Source organism: Bombus pyrosoma, linkage group LG6 (genome assembly GCF_014825855.1).
Source record: "Bombus pyrosoma isolate SC7728 linkage group LG6, ASM1482585v1, whole genome shotgun sequence".
Classification (NCBI taxonomy): domain Eukaryota; kingdom Metazoa; phylum Arthropoda; class Insecta; order Hymenoptera; family Apidae; genus Bombus; species Bombus pyrosoma.
In genome coordinates, this window is record NC_057775.1 from 1,030,219 (window position 1) to 1,052,329 (window position 22,111).

Below are 22,111 nucleotides of genomic sequence, written 5' to 3' on the forward strand. Positions count from 1 at the left end.
AACAAATTAAAGTTATTCAAAATGATATATGTATATATAAACAAAAAATTTAAATTGTAATAGATAAATATTAACTGTGGGCTAATAAATATATTCATATACTTGAAGACAAGACAATTTTTTTATTGAATTTTTCCGTGTAAAGGTTCATACTATTACATTACCGATACAATTATTTTCTTTTGGATCATTGAAAGATTTTGTACAAAATACCCAGATGATTACTTATCAAGTACTAAGTAATTGGAATGAACACAGATGTTGGATTACATGTTGAATGCTTCAAGATTTATTTAATTCAATTTCTTATAATAGGAATGCTATCAGCCTCAAAACGAGCAATGTAAACTTTAATATTATTATGACGTAAAAATGTGAGAAACATGTTCTGATATCTCACGTTAATTGGTCATTAATGATTTCTGTACAATTGTAATCTGTAGTGTATATAATTGTGCAATAGTGTAAAACAGAATTAAAGTCTCGATTTTATTTTTTTGTTTTTATGAGCAATCAAATTAAAGTTAGTATGTAAGACATACCACTCATGCAATGACTACTTAACATAATGTAATTTGAAGCGTTTAATTATCTGTGGTTCCGATGTGTGCAGTCAATTTGATACACTCTGGAAAATTCTTCAAGGCTCCACCTTTAATAATTCCACATCAAAGATAAGGACAGCATTTGGAGGAATAGTGTGTCTATGTCAAGGATAACATCGTAATATTATTTATATAATTATTAAGATTACTATTTATGCCCCATTCTTCCTCCATTCCTATATTCTACTATTAAAAACAAAACTCAAATAACAATAGTAATTAAAAAATATAATTATTTAGTAATAATGACGTTACTTTAATGTATTAATTTCATTTACTCATAATATGCAAATATTGTGCAAAATATAAGAATTTACAATAATTTTTTTTTAATTATAATTTGAATTAATTATAAAATTTGGTTTTATACTTTTTCCTTAGATTCATCCCTAAAATTAATAATACTACAAATGTTTATCTTATATTAAAGGATATACTCCAGGATGTCCTCGGCTACCATAGGCAAAATCTGGTGAACAAGTTAACCTAGCACGTTCTCCAACACACATTTGAGCAACTCCTTGGTCCCAGCCTTTAATAACTTCACCTTTACCGATTTTGAACTTAAATGGCACTCCACGGTCCCTACTGGAGTCAAATTTTTTTCCATTGTCAAGGGTACCTATTGTACATTTAATAATTAAAATTTCACAAAATTCAAAGTACTGCAAATTATAAACAGCAATATTTTACTTAATCAAAGTTAATAATGTAATTTAATAACAGTAATAATTGTCACATTAGAAATTATTTTTTATTTTTAAATCCTATTATCAATGTATACGATTTAATACGAATGACTTGACAAATATTTACCTGTATAATGAACAACTACGGTCTGTCCGGTTTTCGGATATGTCTGGCCTGCACAGACATTACAAGAATGGTCGCATTATAAATGAAAAGTACAAAGTACTAAAATTTCATACAATACTAAACGTATTGAATAAAGATCGAAATCGCCTTATTTGGAACGGACCATCGCCAAAGCATGGTTTTCATAGATTTTCAGGTTGTAAATAAATCTCACCGACTAAACTTTCCGGCATATTTTAATCACAATAGAATTAATGGGATTTAGTCGAAGTCGAACAGGAAAAAAAACACGAGGTGTGACTCGAAAAGAAAGAAACAGCGAATCGAAAAAGAAAAGTGAAAGATCGCAGAATATCGTGTACAGAATAATTACCATCTCCAGGAGAAAGAACTTCTACATCCACGCCCATGGCTATGTATTTTATGTCACAGAAATCGGATTCCTAACGGAGAAATAAGTAAATTTTGTTATACAAGATCGGGCAGCTCGTATTGCTAAGCAGAATTCACATAAATGTGATTCTCGTGGGTGCAAAAAACGATGCTAGATCCAATGCCGTTCGATGAATATAACAAGGTAACTGAAGACTGAAGATACCCTCAGGAAAGAAATTTTAACTGGAAAAGCCGCCGTTAGGTTCGCTGCATTTCGGATCTTCCGGTTAACATACTACGATCGATATGAATATTTCCGATTCCGCAAAATTTGAAATAAATATTGTTTCCTTGATTTTTGCACTTAATATGTTGTATGAAAGAGCTATATAATTAAACTGCAAATTTTTATGCATTCATAAGAAATTTAAAAGTGTAAAATTGCACGAAATGCACATAATATGAAAAAATGTATGAAATATTCAAAGTATAGTGGCTTTTATAATAATTGGTAGGCACTACCTTCTTTTATACCTTCTGCATTTTTAATTATATTCTCAAAAATATGAATTTCATATGAATAGAAATCCGCAGTCTGTATACAATTTACGTAATTGGAATAAGTGATAGTTATTTATATATTCGAATTATAAATTCTTAAACTAGTCACATTTTGAAGAAGAAAATAAAAAAGTTAATTATTCTAAAATAACATTATGATTAAGTAATTTATACAGAATAAATGTAGAACTCTGATGTCCTTTATTTTTCGTGTACAAAGATAGCAAATAAGAGAATGAATATAAGTACTCGTACAATATTATATGGAATTATTCAGAGCTTAGTTACACAGCAAATTCTTATAACAGAAAAAATATTTACAAATCGCTTACATTAAGAGTTCTAGTTGCAATAAAAATATATCGATAATACTTGAGAAAAAATTAAAGACTGGTTTCAGTTACGTGTAGAGAATAGTAATGTCATTTATATATATATCAAATACGTATAAATATAAAAACAATCGATATAGATATAAAAAAATGTATTGAAATCTGAATAAATTTAATTTATACTTTCATATCAACAATGAATCAAGATAAAATATATAAAATATTTATGTAACAATTGGAAAGACAAATAAATTATTATACTTCAAAAATAAGTACAATTACATAGTGGCAAAATTAACCTTAAATTTAATGGAATTTATCATTACTAAGAATTATTAAATAATCAGCACCATAAATTAAAAGTATAAATAGTCTAAAATAGTATAACATTTTCAAACATTTTTCTATCTCATATGTAAAATGCAATGTAATAATACTTGAGTAAATGCTAAAACTTATGATTCTTCTTTCCCTGCAACATATATTCTTTCTAACAAAGCTAATGATATACTTCCTGGTATTCTTTGATGTTGATTTATTAAATTGTTGAGTGCATCAGCAACCTGAGAACAGAAATAGTAAATCTATAGTATCTAACTTTTCATGTACGTATATTATTTTTTTTTTTTTTTTTATTTAAACTATAACAACACTAAAAAATATTTGAACATTTACGTTCATTACCTTCATTTGTAACTCTTCTGGTGTTAGATTCCCATCATACAGAATTGGTTTACCAACATATGTTGTCAACTTTACAGGAAAACCACCATAGATAGGTACAAAAGGAAATCTGGTGGCAGCATATATTCTCAACCACATTCTCCTACCCCAACTTATCGTTCTAAATGCTTCTCTAATATTCTTCGTAAATAAAGGTATTATGCACTGTTACAAAAATATTAATATTTAAAACTTGTACAAATATAAAAGGGAAGTATAATATAATAACATAATAATATAATACCACTTTAGCATCCAATGCAACCTTTGCAAAACCCACTCGCTTTTTCCACATTAATTGGTAATAAGAATCTCCAAACTGAGCTTCATATACACCACCAGGTGAGATTGCAAGCATATTACCTTCTTTCAAAATAGTAGAACATGTTTGGATTGTACCAGGTATTACTTTTAATACATCAGAAATTATAGACCACCCAGGGCATTTGAAAAGAAATCTATCTGCTACTGTGTGAATTAACTTAGAATTTAAAAGTAATATTTTAGATATAAAGTAATAAAGGTCTACAGGTATAGCTCCATGATAGTATACAAAAAGTACTGGTTCATTTTGTGGTATATTTTGAAGTCCAACTACTTCATATCCTATAAAAATACATATAAAATTTCAAGTTTTGTACTTCACAAAAATTATATTATGTAATTCATTTTATAAAAATTAATTTCATATGTAACATACCATACCAAATCCAGCCATGAGCATCCCAAACTGCAGCTACTACATTGCGTGCAGCATTTCTCCAGTCTGTTTCATATGCATTTCTTAATCTAACTCTATGAAAATAAAATACTTAGATTGTATAAAATTTATCACAAATATATGCTCAAACTAATAATAACCTACCTGTGTAACTTATATATATACAATATTAATGCAGTTAAATATAATAATATCCCAATCAGAAGTGGAAGTAAAAATGTTAACAGAAGTGGCATCAAAAGCCATAACCATAATGTAAAGTCCACGTCGATATATTCAACTAAAAAGAATAAATACATTATTTATCGCATATGATTTTCACGCAAAATTTTCATTCAATATAGTATGCAAATAAAAAGTAAATATAACTAATAATATACAAAATTTACAAAAGATTTATAATCTTCCTCTAAGATACTGGTAAGCTAAATATACCATCACTAACAAAATCTCAATTATTTAAACATGCTTATAATACTTTCATTTGCAAATTGTTAATGTCAGTGTTTTATACTTATATGCAAATTATATTATACATATAATTATATATGTATATGTATATAGAATTACATTTTTACCTATAGTATCTTCTAAAATTTTCTGTAGGTTAAATATTATGGAAAACATGTTTAGATTACGGGAAAAACAAAAACAATAGTAAATCTATAATTACAAAAAATCTGATACTTCTTTATCAAATATCCACATATTCTATTCACTGTTGGCAATATATTAAACAACAGTCTGCAAATTCTGCTCCCGTTTTCCTCACACTACTCATTTATATTCCTAAATGACTTGTTCTTAATTGTTAGTATTATTCATAAATATTTTAATATGGATTGTTCACGTAATGCATTTTCACAGAACATTTATTACAGTTTGCATAATTTATAAATAATTTGAACTATTATTTCAACAATCTTATATGAATTATGCATGTTGTTTGTTTAAATTTAGGAATTAATTTTCTTTTTAAATACTGAAGGTAAACAATTACAAATCCAATAAAGAGATAATTAGCAATATGTACGTATTAGTACATATATGGTATATATGTACATACATTGTACATGATACATGTATGTTAGTTAACTATATACATTCGTATAATGTCAGGTTGTTACCAGCTAACTTCATGTACATTGTTCTCAATTTACGGATATACATACTAAATATCTCTTATTGTATTAAAGCTTTTCATTTCTAACATTACTATATATTTAAATATCGATATATATATGTAAATATATATGTAAATACCTCATATATATGTATATTTAAATATTTGTTATTTAGAGCTGAAGTTCTTTAACTTATGATATGTTTAAATCATTATGATTTTTATTAAAACCTGTTAAAAATATACAGAAAGTATATAATATGCAAAGGTATTCCAGATATGCAAAGCAGGTCTTTATTCAGGTTCCATTCATATAGTTATACTCATAAAAATTTGGACTTATACAAAAATTTACAATCCAATATGTAATTTAAATGGTATAGTTCGTTACCAATAACGAATTATAATTTGAATTATTTTAATTAAGTCTTTTTGCGGTCAAATAACATAATTATGTACAACTTCACATATAAATCTTAATCAATATTACAATTAAGTATAAATAAGTTAAAACAATTTTTACAATGTATCTACATTAATAAATATAAATAAATAAGTAATCAGTTTGTAACAATATACATGATCATTCTGAAGATGGCGCTGAAAATTGAAGAGAATATAGAAGACAATATCAGAGAGGAATAATATAAATCACGAATTTTAACAAAGAGCAAGATTGATGTCTAAAAGATCGAAGTGAATTATATAATTGTAAATATTTACATTATTGTAACATGTACAAATTTTAACAAATAAATTCGTCTAAAAAATTGGGTAAAATAGTTAAGCAACCATAGAAAAAGAAGTTTGATATTGGAATGAAGTTTGGCGGTATATTTCATTGGCGAATTTTCGCATTAATACATACTTATATATATCGTCACTATAAGGAGCAATTTCACGTAACTTTTAATCGTTGCCAATAAGACTGAAAAACGAAATTCACTTTATAAAGTGAATTTGGACACATTTAGATTTTTTCTTTAGACTTGCAAGATATTAACGAAGATTACAACGTAACTAAATTATTTCTGTACACTCCGTGTTTATTTTATATTGTACTTTAAAAAGAAAATGTCTATGGTCTCGTCATTTCGTTGTAAATGTGTAACAGTGAATTGTTTATGAATGTTGCTTCAGGTAGAGATTATTATTTTCGATTTTAATAATGTGCATATTGCATCATTGCTAACATAGTGTGTGTCAATCTCTTGTACAATCTATATTTTATTAGAAATATTTCCTTGATAAAGTTTGTTATGATAGAATTATTATCCTAATTTGTAACGACGCGTAACGAACCAATGGACGGTCAACTTCACTACGACGTGTCAATAGTTAATAAAATGATTTTGCAATGTATCAACATTTTTTTAAACTAGATAGTATCAATTTCATTTGATAAAATAGTAAAACTTGATTAATAAAAGAAAGACTTACATAGCTGTACTATTCCGATATATTTTTGAAATTTATTTTCATCGCTTTATCATAGAAATAAGAATACATAATGTGCTAAATAAAAAATGTCTGAAAAGGTAAATGTCCTTTAAATAGAAAACAAATTGTATCAGTGTAGTAATTATTAATGATTCTACAATTTTTTATATAATGTATTTTTGTATAACATTTGTATGTGTTTCATAACTCCATTGACGTTGTCATATAATTACATATGTTTGAATTGTTGAATAAATTGATAAACTTTATGATTTGTGTAAATAATAACATTCTTTTTTCAGGTATAATACAGTAATGCAATATTGAAAATCTTATTTTATTAAGACAAAATGTCAGATAACAATTTGCCGCACATATTCTATGGATTCGATTCGCCTGGTAGGATAGTACGTATAGAATCTAGTATTACCACACGGCCTAATATTGGTCTTTTAACTATAGAAGAAACATTAAGAAGACTTAGCACAAATCTAAGGCCAGAAAGACAAACTAATGACTCAAATAATGGTAAGATCATATTAATAACTTTTTTTTACTAATAGTATATATTTATATAATTTTACAACTTGTAGAAATGTTGCAATGCATATACAAAGAAAATTAGTGAGTTAATATTTAAACTTGAACCGTTGTCAAATACAATTCATTCTAGAAAATTGTTATACGTTAATATCACTTATATTATGTGTTAATCAATAATTAATTAATTAACTAATTAATTAAACTTGATTAAAGAAATATCTGATGCTCAACCTCCAGCGATTTTATCAAATGAGGAACCAGTACCTATTGTGTTGTCAGAATCTGTAAACATTGCACAACCAAATGATATGATTGATGGTGCATCTTCCCCAAACCAATCAGACATTGATACATCAATAGCAAATACAGAAGATGAGTATGTATATTAATATATATTATAATTTTATACATAAAAGATAATATTTAAATACATGCTTCTTAACAAAACATTTCTGTTCAATACAGCAAAAGATATTGCTGGGTATGCTTTGCAACGGATGAAGATGATGCAACTGCTTTATGGGTAAAACCATGTCATTGTCGTGGTACAACAAAATGGGTACATCAAGGATGTATTCAGAGATGGGTTGATGAAAAACAAAAAGGACATGCAGGTGCACATGTAGCATGTCCACAGTGTAATACAGAATACATCATTGTATATCCAAATATGGGTTAGTTATTTTAATATTTATATATTTTGAAACAAGCTCAGATAAATTTGTTATTAAAATAAGCTGTTACAATTGCTATAAAGAAATATACTATAAATATATGTATATTGCAATATGTATGTTAAATGTGATATATTTATTACAGGGCCGTTAGTAGTTGTACTGGATACTATTGATGGTATGGTTTTTCGAATTTGCCCATTTATTGCAGCTAGTATAGTTGCTGCATCTGTATACTGGACAGCTGTGACATATGGAGCAGTAACTGTAATGCAAGTAGTTGGTCACAAGGATGGTCTAGCTATAATGGAACAAGCTGATCCTTTGGTATTATTAGTTGGTTTGCCAACGATTCCAATAATGTTAATTTTGGGAAAAATGCTCAGATGGGAAGATCAAGCACTTAATCTTTTAAGGCGACATGCATATAAGGTTCCTATTTTGAGGCATTTCTTGCCTAGTAGGTATGTACAAAATTTGAAGTAATTATATCATGTGTTTCACATTCATATTATTTTAGTTGTTCAAGTGCTGACAGAGTACAATCCGACGATCTACCACCTATGAGTGATCCAATGTCAGCAACTCGTATTCTTTGTGGTGCGCTTTTATTACCTAGCATTGCCAGCATATGTGGCAAAATATTTTTTGAGAGCATACATTCTAATTTTCAAAGAACATTGCTTGTATGTATACATATATTAAATATATTTATTATTAGTTAAATAATTGTCCTAGATTTTTATGAAATGTATGCATTTCTGCAGGGAGGTATAGCATTTATAACAGTAAAGGGTGCATTCAAGATATACCATAAACAGCAACAATATGTAAGACAATGTCAACGTCGTATAATGGATTATACAGAAAGTAATATTTCATTATATAGAAGACAACAAAATTCTGAAACCAACCAGACAAGTTAAATACATACATGCAAGAGATTCTTGGAACAATACACTATCAAACGACATCTCAGTTAAAAAAAAACTAAACCTCATAATATACTTTTATCACGAAAACAGATGTCCAGTATATTACTTTTATGTAATAATATAAGTTTGTGGGTACTTTAATCAAGTCTAACAAATACGTAAGTTATATATACACATACATACAAAAATAATAAAGGGAAATTATCATATACATAAATATAATTAGTAAGTTATTATCTGTCTAAGGATAAACATTTAATTGAAAGAAAATGGGAATGTTACATCTCTTAAATTTAATTATCAGTTATACTAATTAATTATAACTTATACTAAGTTATACTAATATCAACTCATCCTTCCTTACGTATAAAATAAGAATTGAGATACGTTAATGTCCGTACTACAATTCAGTTTTCCTTTGTTCAAAAGAATCATGCAAGAAGAAAATAGTAAATCTGTAGTTTATTAATGACAAATTTTATGAAGTTAACACAGCACAAGTTTTCTGTGCTCTGACAAAAAAAGGCATGGTATGTTTTTAAGAGTTATTTACATTTTGATTACGAGTGTAAAAAGAGATACAGTCTTTAGAGAAGAAATTTATTTCTATGATAGATAACTCTTGGATTAGGTATTGACTATATTAATATATATAAAATAAAAAAATTTTGAAATAAAAGTTTATTTTATGTAAATGCTTTATTTGCTGTAGATATAAGAAATTAGTAAATATCAATTTAAATCAATAAACCGTGTTTTTTTATACCTTGATAAATATAAATAACCAATAAATTAACTAATTTGTTATTTATAATTTTTTAAGTTCTCCAGCTAAATTATATTCGCATAATTAATATTTAAGTTATTACTGTCATTATGTTTTAAATATTCATTCAAAACAAATTAAAAAGTATATTTATACAATAAGCTAAATATTTAAATTTACAATTTTTTACATATAAAATTGTGGCCTTTTTTAAATGATAAAAGATATATTCTTTTGTGAAAAAATAATTATCACCATTAATAAAATAGAATAAATATATGATGAAAACTCGGGAATTACAGGAATATTTTAAGGAAGACTGTATGATATATAAATATATTTATTATTAAGCTATTTGTAAATTGTATTGTTTAAGTACAATATAGTATATATTTTAGAAATATTAATTATCTTGAAAAGATTGAACTTCTTGGTCTGTGAGAACTATGTAGACAATTAAACTGAAAGGATTATAACATATACATCAAAATATAATGCATATCTTTTTACAATAGATGTGATAAACCTATTTCTTAAATATTATGTAATATAAGTAAGTATATATTTTTTATACAATTAAAATTTTTGTTTTTATTTAATAATTATCATATGCCTTTGTTTATCACGCATTACATGTAAAGTGTATTATAATACATTCTTTGTTTACATCCTTATTCTATGTATCAACGAAATAGTAAATATAATGTAATCATTTCACATTCGTGATTTTTATACAGATAACACTTTTGTATACAAAAAATCAATAAAAATGCAAAGAGTTACAGATTACAAATTATATCCAATTTCAGTCCAAAATCCGTAATAAATAAAAATAAACTATAACCAATATAAACTAATGTTATAAAATATAAAATTTTTATATCACTTTTATATATAGAGCTTATCTAAACAATATATATGTCTTCATAAACTTACATATCTGCAAAAAGGTACAAGAAATAAACACCAATAATATACATTCAATTAGAATTTAAATATTCTTAAAAGTTTATAATATAATTACAAATGTAAATTAATTCAATAAAATGCAAAACTTTTTAACAAACAGAACAAGAAATATTTTTTGATATTTCAGGTCACATTAAAGGTGGTCCTGTGTATTTAAGGCTTCCAGAATAGAAATCTGGTGGACCTTCAATAACCACCAATTTAACTTCTTCCACTATATCTGAATCTGTACATAGCTTGGAACTACTAACAGTTTTGAAAAATGTGCATGGTCTTGGACCTTTTCCAGAATCATCTACATCATATGGAGGACTAAGTATATCCAAAAATGCAGCGGGTCCTTCAATACACGTAATTTCATGTAAATTTTTGTCTTTTGGTGTAAGAGTACAAGCAGGTGAATTGCTGTGTAATGATATTTGTTTATGTCTATATGCCATTACTTCTTTGTTTAATCTGATTGTATGATCTTCATTTGGCTTCAGAGTATAATTGTTTACTTGGACTACACCACTGATTACCTATATTTTAAAGTATAATAAAGATTTTAATCCTATATAGTTTTAAAATAAAATCAGAAATTGATATATATAATTATTAATAATATATATTATTGATTATGATACAACATATATGACTAAAATTATATTTATATCATACCTTTAAAAATCCATACATTCCAGGATGATCATGTATTGGCATTGTAAATCCATGTTTCAATATAAAAATTGAAATAGCAAAGTCTTTATTTTCAAATATATCAATTACCCACATCGGAGCATGCTGTACTTGAATAAAATCAAGGATCTGTTTATTTAAATTTACATCTTCGGCTGTAATCTTGTTCATCAAGTACCGCAATTTGTCAAAGTTCTTTTGACAAAGCTTAAATCCAACATTACTCCGTTCTTCAAACGTATTTAATGCTTGCTTCCATAACGTTTTAATTGCCGCCGTCATATTTATTTACTTTATAACACAATTCCTATGAATTCACCTTTTGTACAAATTATATTAATATATCAGTAACACACTTAAAAAATTTTAAGATATGTATATAGATATAATATGTAATTTCAAGATTTTGTTAAAAATTAGTAACGCGTAACCTTAATAATTATAACATTGAAAGTTTACTACAAAAAAACATGCTAATCGCTTAAATCAAGTAAATATTTTAGTAAATACCATTCAATTCTTGCACACAAATATTATTTACGTTCAATCTTTTCTTTTAAAATTTCGTTAAATTAGGTTGGTTTCGTTAAATTGTTTCATATTTACAAGTTAAATAAATTGTGTATTTTTATGTTTTATCATATATTCTACAGTTTTTCAATTAATACGTCTCTACCACTTTTTAAAGAATAATACACGTTATTAACTGATTATTCTTTAATTAATCTGGTCCCTGCAGATACTTAACGTTTGATACAAAACTTTGCTAAACATGGCTATGTGACTTAATACCAATACAGATGACATTGTAAACATGAATATGAGTGAAGTTCCGAAATTTAAAGCACTATTTAAGTGATCTTTTTATTTTGTTTTTACATTGAATGTGTAATATCAGAGATAATACGAATGAATACTAATATATAAAAATTTATTTGAATATTTGAATAAGATAGTTTATGTAGTTAACTAATTTTTTACCGCAATAAATAAATAAATAAAGAAAATATAACTTTTAAATGTTTAAAAAAACATAGCTATAAAAATGTATATATTTAATGAAATAATAGAAAGATGAAAGTGTGAGAATATTTTAATTATCAGAAAAATAATAAAGTTTTACAATTATTATAAATAATTTTAATTTTTAATAAATTTTAATAAATATGAACTATTTTTATTTTATAAGAATGTTACGAATTAAGAATAATTGGAAAATTATTTGATTCTGTGAATTTGGGTTAATGTTGCAGAGAGAGTAATGCCCTCTATCGTAAATGCTAGCAATTTAGCATTGAGATGAGCTTTATTTATTTACTATTAGAAGCAAACTTTTCTATAATATAATTATTAGTACATAACTTTTTTCTTCTATTATAAACATTAATTCTGTTGTAAAAGGTAGGAGCAGGTAAAAGTTTAATGCCTTTAATTTCTATACCAATTAGAATTAGCAAAATGTGCCATGTAAAACAGTGCTTGAGTGTTTGGTAAAAATATTCCCTTAATTTAATATTTTTTAAATTGGCTTTTCATAATCTAAAAATATAAATGCTATTTATTTCTTTTATTCAATGATCTCTACATATTGTATATTATAGAGGTTTGTATTAACAATGATAGTGTCAAGTGTTTATAGCAGTATTTTTAGAATATATAAATATGAAGCTCAAAAACAGATCTAATTCACATTATATTTATATTTATATTTATATTCACATTATATTATATTGATATTATTATTAAAAATTACAATAATATAGCATTTAAACAATATAATATCTAAAATTAAATAACCAAACCTATTCTGGGAACATATTTTATTATTTAATAAGGTGATTCTATATATTACTAATCAAATATAACATTTTTTAGCTATGTCTAATGAGGAGCGTTTGAGGAAGTTACTATCTGACTTAGGTAAAGCTACATTACGTGGAATTCGTAAATGCCCAAAATGTGGAACTTATAATGGATCTCGTGGTTTGTGTTGTAAAAACAAATATTGTGATGCTGTATTTAAGGAACCTGGTGAAAAAAGGAAACTATCAACAGAAGCATGTAAGCTTATTACGGGCACAACTGCTCAAGTTTTTTCTGTTAGAGTACGTGATAAAGGCCCAGACTATCGTGGATTTGTTCAATTACCACTGATAAATGCCACAATTTCTAATGAAATGATAACACTTATTTCACAATCCACTGCGTTATGTTTTGTTGATAGTTGTGAAAGAAGTTTTGATACTAGTGTTCTTAAATGTCATGTAAGTTTCAAAATAATATAATTGTCAATAATAATAGTTAATTTAATATTAATAAAACTTTAATGCCCTTCTCTTATAGGAAAAGAATTCGTCCGATACGCCTGTCTCTGCATGTCAACATATACAGGCTGCCTTAAGATGCTATGCAGAGGCACAGCCATTAACTTTAAGGAACTCTATTCTATCATCTTTAAATGTAAATAATGAAATGAAACAAGAAATTTGGTTACTTGCTACTGAAACTTCAGGGCCTTTAGTACAACGGGTGTCCAAAAATATAATGGCAGTCAAATGCAAAGCTTCACCAAAACATCCATTAGGTTATCTTCATTTTTCTTTCTTTGTTACAAAATTGAAAGATAGAATTGAACATCGTTATTTTTGTTCTTGTTCCACATTTAAAGTGAGTATCAGTAAAACAAGTTAAATTTGTATTATTTATAACTAAAAATATTATTCACGGTACCAATAATTAATTTAGGGCATAGGGAAAACAACAGGAGACAAACCAGATGTAGCACAGTCTTCTCAGAATAAGCGTTGTGTACATTTTTATGCTTGCATTTGTGCATTTGCTAGCGATACAAAATTATCAGAAGAATTTAGTTATTATATTAACTTAGATCAGAATGATTTAAGTGTATCAAAACCACTAACAACAGTGTTACAAAATGATGAACAAGATAAAATAGTAGGCATTGGTAAGAAGATTTCTATTGTTCATAGTTTGAACTTAGTATAACAAGATATTTATATTACAAAATATATCTAAAATAGATCTTGATGGTTTAACTACGGATGATACAGATACACATCTTTTAATATTTCGAGATGACACTTTAACAGTTCAAAGCTTAGATGGAAATAGATTAGATTTGGATTCAATGAATTTAGAGTCTACAATTCTACCACATAGTATTGTTGAAAATATTGGAGTAGAATGTGATCGTACCTTATTAGAAGATAATAATATGGTATCACAAGTAAGATTTTATTACATTACTTGCTTGCTTATATAACATAGGAAGACGAATTAAAATATTAAAATTGTTTTGAAATTTAGGTGAATAATTTAGAAGTAATTAATGAAAATGGTGTACAACTTGGTGGAAATACCGTTAAGATAATGGATGATCAGACAAGCATGGATTCTAAATATAATGTGCTTAATAATAGCCAATATATATTAAATGATAATATAAAGATATTAAATACTGGAACATTGAAAGTTCTTGATACAAATGCTATTTTAGATGTAAATAACATGAAAATAATTGATACTAATACTGTTTCAAATACTACTGGTGTAAAAATAGTAGATAAAAACATGTTAATACAATATGATACTGGCAGTATATCAAATACGGAAAGTAATAGTATAACACAGCCAATTTCAACAAAGCGAAAGAGAGATGACAAACCAACAAGCACGAACACCACAAGTCTGAATAATTTAAGTTCAATAGAACCAAGAAAAGCTAAAACAAAATTACATATTGTTAAGAAGTATCAAAATCCTTGCGAAGATTTGGATGAAGCTAATATAAATTTACCTTTCATTAAATGGCTTGCATCGATAACAGAAAGAATAAATCAAACTATGCATTTTCAGTTCGATGGAAAACCAGATCCTTTAGTATTTCATGTACCACAAATATTTTTTGATTGTTTACGAGAAAGGATATCATGTGGTGGCAAAAAGAAACGTTTGCCAAATTCAACAACGGCATTTGTTAGAAAAGACGGTGTACCGTTAGGTACATTTACCAAATACACGTGGCAAATTACTAATATTTTACATGTCAAAAGTATTTTTGAGACGCCTCTTATACCTTTGGAAATCACAAGAAGTTTTGTTCAAAACGCGGATGGTACATATGAATTGTACAAAAGAGAAGAAACGGAAATAGATCGATATAAAAAAACCAATAATAACGCATTAATTAAACCCTTAGAATTAAAAACGTATTTGAAAGTTGGTAAATATATGTATAAAAAAATATAGTTTACAAATTACTAAATGTTTAAAAAAATATTAATTATCTATTAGCATCATAAAAAAATATTTCATTTTACTTTACAGGAAATACTTCTCCAAATCAAGTTGAACCAACACCATTTTTGATAGAATGGATACCAGATATTTTACCAATATCAAAAATTGGTGAACTTAGAATTAGATTTGAATTTGGTCATGTAAAAAATGAGACAAACCATAGATGGAGGAAAATAGCCCTACTAAAAAATTATTAAATTTTGTATATTTGTATTTATATTATCAAATTTTCACTTTCCTATTATTGATCAAATAAGATACAATATCTTTTGAGAAAATGTTATCACTGGACAAAAACAAACTAAAAATTATTTCATAAGTAATTTGCTATATTTTGAATACTAAATAATTTAATATATAAAATTTTTGTTAAAAAATTGCAATGAAAAAATGCTTTAAACAATGTGATTCCATCGCATTACACTTTTTTATTACTTTACATATGATTAAATGTGATTAAAGAACCTGTAAGCAATTTTTATTTGGGAATAGTTTCTAAATTAATTTTAAAGAATTAAAGACTGATCTTATTTTATTGTATCCTTTTATAAAGGTAAACATTAGAGAAATAAAGATTTCTTATAGAATAAATGATTCATATTTTCATGATATGGAAAATGGTTATATTATATCGTATTGCAAAATCAGTATCTTCTGTGCATTGAATGAATATATGATACAATATATTTGTTAATTAATTTATTGGACGTAAATATAGCAAAGATTATGTTATTATTATTGTCAACAGTGTGCTAAATTATTATTGTATAAGAATGTGATATATTGTAAATATATAGTTTAGATCGAATGCTGTTATGTAAGAACCAAAACGTATTTACATTATTTAACGAAATTTCCTTTGTTTGAATCTTAAAATAAATTATGTATCTAAAATATTTGTAGTTACAGTTTTTTTCTTCAATATATCTTTTAAATTTTAAATAACTATAGAGTTTCATTGAACATATACAATACAATATAATTTATATGATTATATAACAAAAATATCATTCTCATAGTACTTTGAAACGTAGAACTGTCTTAAGTCTGTCTTCATATGTTAATATACATATGTAACAATTGTTATTAAAAAACAATATAAAAATGTTTTAATAACAAAGTTTTAAGTAATTGTAGTTTGTAGTGTAGCATGTGTCTTCATCCATTGTCGTATTTATGTAAGCAGACACAAGTTATTAATTAGCTTGAGAAAAACGATATGTTAAATATAATTAACAGTTTTTAATTTTGAAATTCACATTCGCGCCGTACGTTGCAATAAATTTGATCAATTCTTGAATAACTCGGGCAGTTTTCCATTGTTACATTTATTTGGTAATTTATTTCAACCAAATTATATCGATTTTTTCAAATTTCATAATATAACATTTCCAAATTCTATTATAAGATCATTTATAAAGTCTTTTTTCTTCGAAGTCGTATATTGTAACACGATGATTTCCATAACCTCCATGTTCAGACGAACTATTGTTGAAATGGTGTACTGTAGATAAAACAAAGTTTTTTGGCTTAGCAAAATGTTTCGTAAGAAATTTCGATTTATCGAATCGTCTTGTACATGCTTTATATACGAACAATATGATTCACAATTAATCGGTGCAGTGTTTTGAGTTAAGATTCAAACGGAAGCATTGCCCTGCCGGAAGCTATCTCTGACGTAGAGAGCTACAGAAGCGTACACTTCCATTTTCTCGACCCTTTCGGCGAACAGAGAGCACGTGTCTGCTTGCCGGTTACGTTTAGCTCATTTTATCGTATAAAACTTCGCGTCAGGCTTGTAGCTTGTCGAAGCTTGGTGACTAACAATCTAAGGATTGTGATCGTCGTATAGACAGGTTAATATGAATCCTGAAAAGTTGAAGAAGCTTCAAGCTCAAGTACGAATCGGCGGTAAGGGAACACCCCGACGCAAGAAGAAGGTATATAGATTTATTTCGAAAGTTAACACGAGTTCACAGAATTCTTAGGACTGTTGGCGTGTCGTGAGTTTAAAAGTTTACGAAAGTGTATATTTCAAGTGTCATTTAAATGATTTTCCTACTTCTGAAAAGTGTTGTTCGTCTCACGATCACCAATTGCTGTTCTTGTACGATACCAAAGCTTTGTAGTTCGTGCAAGACGCATTTTAATTGCTTGACTAAATTACTTTCACGTGTTTTTTAGATGCAATGTTGTCCTTTTGATTTCCATTTTCTACTTTTATTATGTCATTTGATTTAATTTTGTAGTTTTCTCATACTCCAAGTTTAAGTTCGATTTTAATTTTACATTTTATATTAGTCCAGACTAGAATTATTAATATCATAATGTTTATAATTTCAATAGAAACTGAATCTTTGTATTCTTTATGGATACACTGTAGTGGAGTATAAGAATTTACAAGGAAGAAATTTTACTAACTAAACAATATATCTAGCTGCATATACATATACGTGCAATCTATTAATATTTAACTATATTCAATATATTTTTAGGTTGTTCATGCTACTGCTGCTACAGATGATAAGAAGTTACAAAGTTGTTTAAAAAAGTTGTCTGTGAATACAATTCCTGGTATAGAGGAGGTTAATATGATTAAGGATGATGGTACTGTCATCCACTTCAATAATCCAAAAGCTCAAGCTAGTTTATCTGCTAACACATTTGCCATTACTGGTCATGGTGAGAATAAACAAATAACTGACATGTTACCGGGTATAATAAGTCAGCTGGGTCCTGAAGGTGTTACACAGTTGAAACGACTAGCAAGTACAGTTTCTGGAAGCACAGTTGGTAAATCAACCTTGGAAGAAGATGATGAGGTGCCAGATTTAGTGGAGAACTTTGATGAAGCTAGCAAAGAGGAGGTAATGAATCAATCTAAATAATATTAACTGTTATGTGTTTGAAGCTTTAAAATTTATATATAATGTATAGAAAACTACAAGAAGAATATTGTAGTGCGTGTATCTTATTACTAGGGATACGATGTATCATTCGTAGCTAAAATTATTTTTAATGGATTACAAAATATGAAACTTATATAGATTGAAATAATAGTTCATGATGTTTCAATAACATCTTAGTTTGATGTTAAATTTTAGTTGTAATGTAGGAATTAGGTCATATGGATTAATGTCTTATAGTTATATTTCATATCTTGTAGATTTTCTAAAATGTTGCATATAAGCTATATAAATATTGGTCTAGAATTATTCTAAACAATTCATTTGTATAACATTTGATTTATATGTAGATATATAAATATAATGTATATGTATCATAATAATACAATTAAATTAAATTTTTTATTTGGACATTTGTACTATGTTATTTTTAAGATCATTTTAGTTAGAAAAGATTATAAACTTTTTTATTATTTGGAAATCTTTTACATTATCGTTTAATGTACATATATAATTACATACATTTAAGGTTGCTCCAAAAAAGGAAGTGGATGAAAATGATAAGGCAGCTGGTGATAAAAAAGAAGCTGTTACGATTGATGAAAAGAAAGAAGCTCCCTTAGCTACACCTGAAGCTTAAAGTGTTCAGTAACAAGGTAATTTTCTAGTGCGAACTCACATGAATTAAACTGTTGTTACAGAAAAATAAAATTGATTCTTTTCCCTTTTTTACAGCTATTTCATACAACCAACAGTTGTAATTGACAAGTCGAGTAATACAAGTTGCAAAAGCAATGCGTAAACGAAGTATCACTATACATACGTTATAAATATTTGACATACACTATAATAATGCTATATGAGTAACAGTTAACAAGAAATAAAAAAGGCTGTTACAGAAATCAAAAGTTTCTACAGACAATGTTCTTTACTTTGTTGCATTTGCTAAAAGGTAGACTTTGCTTTGAAACAGCTAAAATGATCTTACTTTCCCTGAATTAATATTTTTTAATATTATGCGCGAATGACGAATGGTGTTTGAATTTTTGACGCTTAATTCGAATATTCATTCACGTGAGGCGCAGCGTGAATTTATAATTTTTATTATGATCATATAATACGATCATATCTTTCTCATGGTCTCACATTGTGTTCGCAATGTGTTTTTACTTGTCGAGAGTAAACTCCAAGAATTTATAGAAATATAATTAGAGAGCGAAATGAAATTCCGGCAAGAGATAATAATAACTTTCCGCCTATTCGCAGTATAGGGGAAAGAAGTTTATATGCATTGTAGAAAAAAAGAAAGACGCGCGAAGTACTGATGCACCTCTATTTTAATCGAAATTGATATACGGATAAGGATAGTTTTTTGCAATAGTGTTCCAGCGTGAAAAAATGAGGTGTAATATTTTGTAATGTAATCTGTGAAATAAATTCATTTGCTGGAAATGCGGTTTTCTACTTAAAATTCATGTTCTCTGAATAACTATAGTCGTACTTTGCCGATATTTATATCTTCTCATCCATAGAATAGATCTGTAATAACTGTAATTATGAAAATATAAGTACTCTCTGTATAGTAACAGTTTTTCTTAACATTTTCCATTAACAATTTCTATTTTACACTGTTTGTAACTATAATTATGTTCATTTCTTTCAAATATTTAGTGTTCCTTTTAATCAATTATGACGCAGATTAAAAAGAATATAATGGAGGTAACATTTTTAAAATTTTTACTAACTATATCTTAAGCACAAAAATATTGATTTCCTTTTATTATTGTACAGTTTTCTTATATCATTTAGCAGAAGTAACATTTATTTGGCAACTATTTGTATATGTCTCGATAGGCATGATGTTCATTACGAAACAAACGAACAAATAAACATAGTATAAAGTTATTTTGATTATTCATTTACCATTTAAGGCTATTCTTATTTTAAGCTACTATTCAAAACGTAAAAGTGGTTTACATGCTAAATAATAATATAATGTAACAATATATATCTTCTAGACACAGGATAACAAGTGTGAATAAACTGACTAGTAGTAATTGGTTCGATTAAGTACTCTTTCTTTATCCACTCGAATTCATCTATTTAGTAGATTTAAATTTTAAATGATTTCTTCTAATTTCAATTTATTATCTTTTTTATATTTATACTTTCTTATATTTGGTTCAGATTTGAAAGATTTCCGTTTTGATTCCAAATCAAAAACAATAAGTTCTGACTGATTTTATGACTCTTTAAGAATTTTAAACTCAAGTTTGTAACTTCATCTTAGAAAAGATCAAGATTGTATATTATGTAATATTGCAGAACTTTGTAGTGCATTTCTTTTTATACAATGATATCACCTAATAGTATTTATATTACATGTTATAAATACCGTTATCTGTTAATTATGTGCAACTGAAATACAGTTTATATGAATTACATGAATTTATTATTAATAGTTTGAAGGATTAAATTTGATGATCTTCATCATATATATCTTTGTTAGTAAATAATGTATTGTGTAATTATTCTAATACTAGAAATAATTGATTTTAATAAAGTATTCAATCAATTTTATACGAAGTTTCTTCTTTAAAAACAAAATACATAAATACAATGGCTGCTGAAAGCTTTTTTTATTTTCAGAAACTTTTTCATAACGATATAATAAAATTATATTTTGATTGGAAACATTTAATTACCACTGTATTATTTCCATGCTATAAAAATCTTGGATAAAGTATAGTATCTGGACTGTAAGATTTTTGATCTGAATGTGTCTTTTCGGGGTTATTTTAGGCCGCTAAAGTCGCAAATGATTTTTTTATAATTATTTTAATGGTTATTTTTCACGGAAATGAACGGTTTTGAAAATTCGGCCTTATGGTATTTGACCAACAAAGGTCTTCTTAACACTTTTAACTGTATAAATCCACGTAAAATCGTGATCATACAGAATGGTAAGCGATAAGCGGCGAAACAAATGATAACAGTTAATGCCAATGCTCCAAATGCCAATTTTACTTACTGCTTATCTTTTTCTACGTGATCACGTCCCTAAGGCCGGAAAATAAAAGATAACTCAAACCTAATCCAATACTCACGATGCAAATGTATATGTCGGGTTAATGTTGGAATTTTGGGCGTTCGACGAATCTTCACTCGAATTGACCATCGTGGTTATGTATTCTAGCTGATCGTTATTGGTACCGAGGTGATGATTACGAGAGGTTACAGATAATGACGGCAATCGGACAAACGAGATGTCGATGACAATGAATTTAGGTTCGATACGAATCCGCGGCCACAGGAAGACGAATCCGATATGATACACGATCCTGGTGTGACTCAACGTACAAGTCGTACTTCTCTCAATAACTCTCTCAATAACTAACTCCATAACTTTCTCAATAACTAACTAACCCCCAGTACAAATGGAACTGTCATTATATAGTCGTCTCCCCACCTCTCGGGTCAATCTTTGTTTTTAAGGAGAGCTGCATAATTATTCCATACCTCTGTCATTACACGTCCCTCCCGTGACCGTGGCTACGTTCGGTGATTTATTATGTCACTTCGAGCCCAAGCCCATCGTCATAAACCTTAAGCACCCTTAATCGG

The 22,111-nt window shown here is 27.2% G+C and overlaps 6 protein-coding genes across 14 annotated transcripts; 3 read left to right on the forward strand and 3 right to left on the reverse strand.

Moving 5' to 3' along the window:
* Window positions 1-99: 99 nt before the first annotated feature.
* On the reverse strand, window positions 100-2,039 carry LOC122568052 (peptidyl-prolyl cis-trans isomerase Fkbp12). Of its 2 annotated transcripts, XM_043727362.1 has the most exons (4): window positions 1,795-2,033; window positions 1,422-1,469; window positions 1,041-1,227; window positions 100-698 (listed from the first exon to the last, which is right to left on the reverse strand). In XM_043727362.1, the coding sequence occupies exons 1-4, from the start codon at window positions 1,829-1,831 to the stop codon at window positions 641-643; spliced, it is 330 nt and encodes a 109-aa protein (XP_043583297.1). In that variant the 5' UTR covers window positions 1,832-2,033; the 3' UTR covers window positions 100-640. The 2 variants fall into 2 exon arrangements, with proteins under 2 accessions (XP_043583297.1, XP_043583298.1); XM_043727363.1 differs by lacking the exon at window positions 1,422-1,469 and having other exon boundaries at window positions 1,795-2,039.
* A 500-nt stretch (window positions 2,040-2,539) lies between these two features.
* On the reverse strand, window positions 2,540-5,180 carry LOC122568049 (transmembrane protein 68). The gene is made up of 6 exons (XM_043727359.1): window positions 4,712-5,180; window positions 4,278-4,413; window positions 4,113-4,207; window positions 3,657-4,018; window positions 3,374-3,577; window positions 2,540-3,252 (listed from the first exon to the last, which is right to left on the reverse strand). The coding sequence occupies exons 1-6, from the start codon at window positions 4,758-4,760 to the stop codon at window positions 3,145-3,147; spliced, it is 954 nt and encodes a 317-aa protein (XP_043583294.1). The 5' UTR covers window positions 4,761-5,180; the 3' UTR covers window positions 2,540-3,144.
* Window positions 5,181-5,878: 698 nt separating this feature from the next.
* On the forward strand, window positions 5,879-9,594 carry LOC122568048 (E3 ubiquitin-protein ligase MARCHF5-like). Of its 4 annotated transcripts, none has more exons than XM_043727358.1 (7): window positions 5,879-5,967; window positions 6,999-7,224; window positions 7,453-7,615; window positions 7,705-7,913; window positions 8,059-8,377; window positions 8,434-8,599; window positions 8,681-9,594. In XM_043727358.1, the coding sequence occupies exons 2-7, from the start codon at window positions 7,047-7,049 to the stop codon at window positions 8,837-8,839; spliced, it is 1,194 nt and encodes a 397-aa protein (XP_043583293.1). In that variant the 5' UTR covers window positions 5,879-5,967; window positions 6,999-7,046; the 3' UTR covers window positions 8,840-9,594. The 4 variants fall into 4 exon arrangements, with proteins under 4 accessions (XP_043583293.1, XP_043583292.1, XP_043583289.1 ...); XM_043727357.1 differs by lacking the exon at window positions 5,879-5,967 and adding an exon at window positions 6,129-6,272; XM_043727354.1 differs by lacking the exon at window positions 5,879-5,967 and adding an exon at window positions 6,137-6,396.
* Window positions 9,595-10,176: 582 nt separating this feature from the next.
* Window positions 10,177-11,832, reverse strand: LOC122568051 (2-aminoethanethiol dioxygenase). Its single transcript, XM_043727361.1, has 3 exons — window positions 11,772-11,832; window positions 11,244-11,580; window positions 10,177-11,104 (listed from the first exon to the last, which is right to left on the reverse strand). The coding sequence occupies exons 2-3, from the start codon at window positions 11,541-11,543 to the stop codon at window positions 10,712-10,714; spliced, it is 693 nt and encodes a 230-aa protein (XP_043583296.1). The 5' UTR covers window positions 11,544-11,580; window positions 11,772-11,832; the 3' UTR covers window positions 10,177-10,711.
* A 646-nt stretch (window positions 11,833-12,478) lies between these two features.
* On the forward strand, window positions 12,479-16,475 carry LOC122568230 (uncharacterized protein C2orf42). Of its 5 annotated transcripts, XM_043727746.1 has the most exons (8): window positions 12,489-12,672; window positions 13,137-13,181; window positions 13,286-13,525; window positions 13,605-13,928; window positions 14,007-14,226; window positions 14,303-14,508; window positions 14,589-15,504; window positions 15,609-16,475. In XM_043727746.1, exons 3-8 carry the CDS (start codon window positions 13,439-13,441, stop codon window positions 15,776-15,778), a joined length of 1,923 nt encoding a protein of 640 aa, XP_043583681.1. In that variant the 5' UTR covers window positions 12,489-12,672; window positions 13,137-13,181; window positions 13,286-13,438; the 3' UTR covers window positions 15,779-16,475. The 5 variants fall into 5 exon arrangements, with proteins under 5 accessions (XP_043583680.1, XP_043583677.1, XP_043583678.1 ...); XM_043727745.1 differs by having other exon boundaries at window positions 12,479-12,672; window positions 13,137-13,525; window positions 14,589-15,500; XM_043727742.1 differs by having other exon boundaries at window positions 12,487-12,672; window positions 13,137-13,525.
* Window positions 16,476-17,291: 816 nt separating this feature from the next.
* Window positions 17,292-20,392, forward strand: LOC122568231 (transcription factor BTF3 homolog 4). The gene is made up of 4 exons (XM_043727747.1): window positions 17,292-17,521; window positions 18,077-18,448; window positions 19,017-19,143; window positions 19,223-20,392. Exons 1-3 carry the CDS (start codon window positions 17,444-17,446, stop codon window positions 19,125-19,127), a joined length of 561 nt encoding a protein of 186 aa, XP_043583682.1. The 5' UTR covers window positions 17,292-17,443; the 3' UTR covers window positions 19,128-19,143; window positions 19,223-20,392.
* The last annotated feature ends 1,719 nt before the right edge of the window (window positions 20,393-22,111 follow it).

Excerpts from the sequence above, each read along its gene's own strand:
- LOC122568052 (XM_043727362.1), bottom strand. The coding sequence starts at position 1,831 with ATGGGCGTGGATGTAGAAGTTCTTTCTCCTGGAGATG. Across the intron at positions 1,470-1,794 it reads AGTTCTTTCTCCTGGAGATG|GCCAGACATATCCGAAAACC; the intron begins GTAATTATTCTG and ends ATGTCTGTGCAG. Across the intron at positions 1,228-1,421 it reads CGTAGTTGTTCATTATACAG|GTACCCTTGACAATGGAAAA; the intron begins GTAAATATTTGT and ends AATGTACAATAG.
- LOC122568049 (XM_043727359.1), bottom strand. The coding sequence starts at position 4,760 with ATGTTTTCCATAATATTTAACCTACAGAAAATTTTAGAAGATACTATA. Across the intron at positions 4,414-4,711 it reads AATTTTAGAAGATACTATAG|TTGAATATATCGACGTGGAC; the intron begins GTAAAAATGTAA and ends TATTCTTTTTAG. Across the intron at positions 4,208-4,277 it reads TATATATATAAGTTACACAG|AGTTAGATTAAGAAATGCAT; the intron begins GTAGGTTATTAT and ends TTATTTTCATAG.
- LOC122568048 (XM_043727358.1), top strand. The coding sequence starts at position 7,047 with ATGTCAGATAACAATTTGCCGCACATATTCTATGGATTCGATTCGCCT. Across the intron at positions 7,616-7,704 it reads ATAGCAAATACAGAAGATGA|CAAAAGATATTGCTGGGTAT; the intron begins GTATGTATATTA and ends TGTTCAATACAG. Across the intron at positions 8,600-8,680 it reads ATTTTCAAAGAACATTGCTT|GGAGGTATAGCATTTATAAC; the intron begins GTATGTATACAT and ends GCATTTCTGCAG.
- LOC122568051 (XM_043727361.1), bottom strand. The coding sequence starts at position 11,543 with ATGACGGCGGCAATTAAAACGTTATGGAAGCAAGCATTAAATACGTTT. Across the intron at positions 11,105-11,243 it reads GAATGTATGGATTTTTAAAG|GTAATCAGTGGTGTAGTCCA; the intron begins GTATGATATAAA and ends TTTAAAATATAG.
- LOC122568230 (XM_043727742.1), top strand. The coding sequence starts at position 13,139 with ATGTCTAATGAGGAGCGTTTGAGGAAGTTACTATCTGACTTAGGTAAA. Across the intron at positions 13,929-14,006 it reads GTTCTTGTTCCACATTTAAA|GGCATAGGGAAAACAACAGG; the intron begins GTGAGTATCAGT and ends TAATTAATTTAG. Across the intron at positions 14,227-14,302 it reads AGATAAAATAGTAGGCATTG|ATCTTGATGGTTTAACTACG; the intron begins GTAAGAAGATTT and ends TATCTAAAATAG.
- LOC122568231 (XM_043727747.1), top strand. The coding sequence starts at position 17,444 with ATGAATCCTGAAAAGTTGAAGAAGCTTCAAGCTCAAGTACGAATCGGC. Across the intron at positions 17,522-18,076 it reads CACCCCGACGCAAGAAGAAG|GTTGTTCATGCTACTGCTGC; the intron begins GTATATAGATTT and ends ATATATTTTTAG. Across the intron at positions 18,449-19,016 it reads ATGAAGCTAGCAAAGAGGAG|GTTGCTCCAAAAAAGGAAGT; the intron begins GTAATGAATCAA and ends CATACATTTAAG.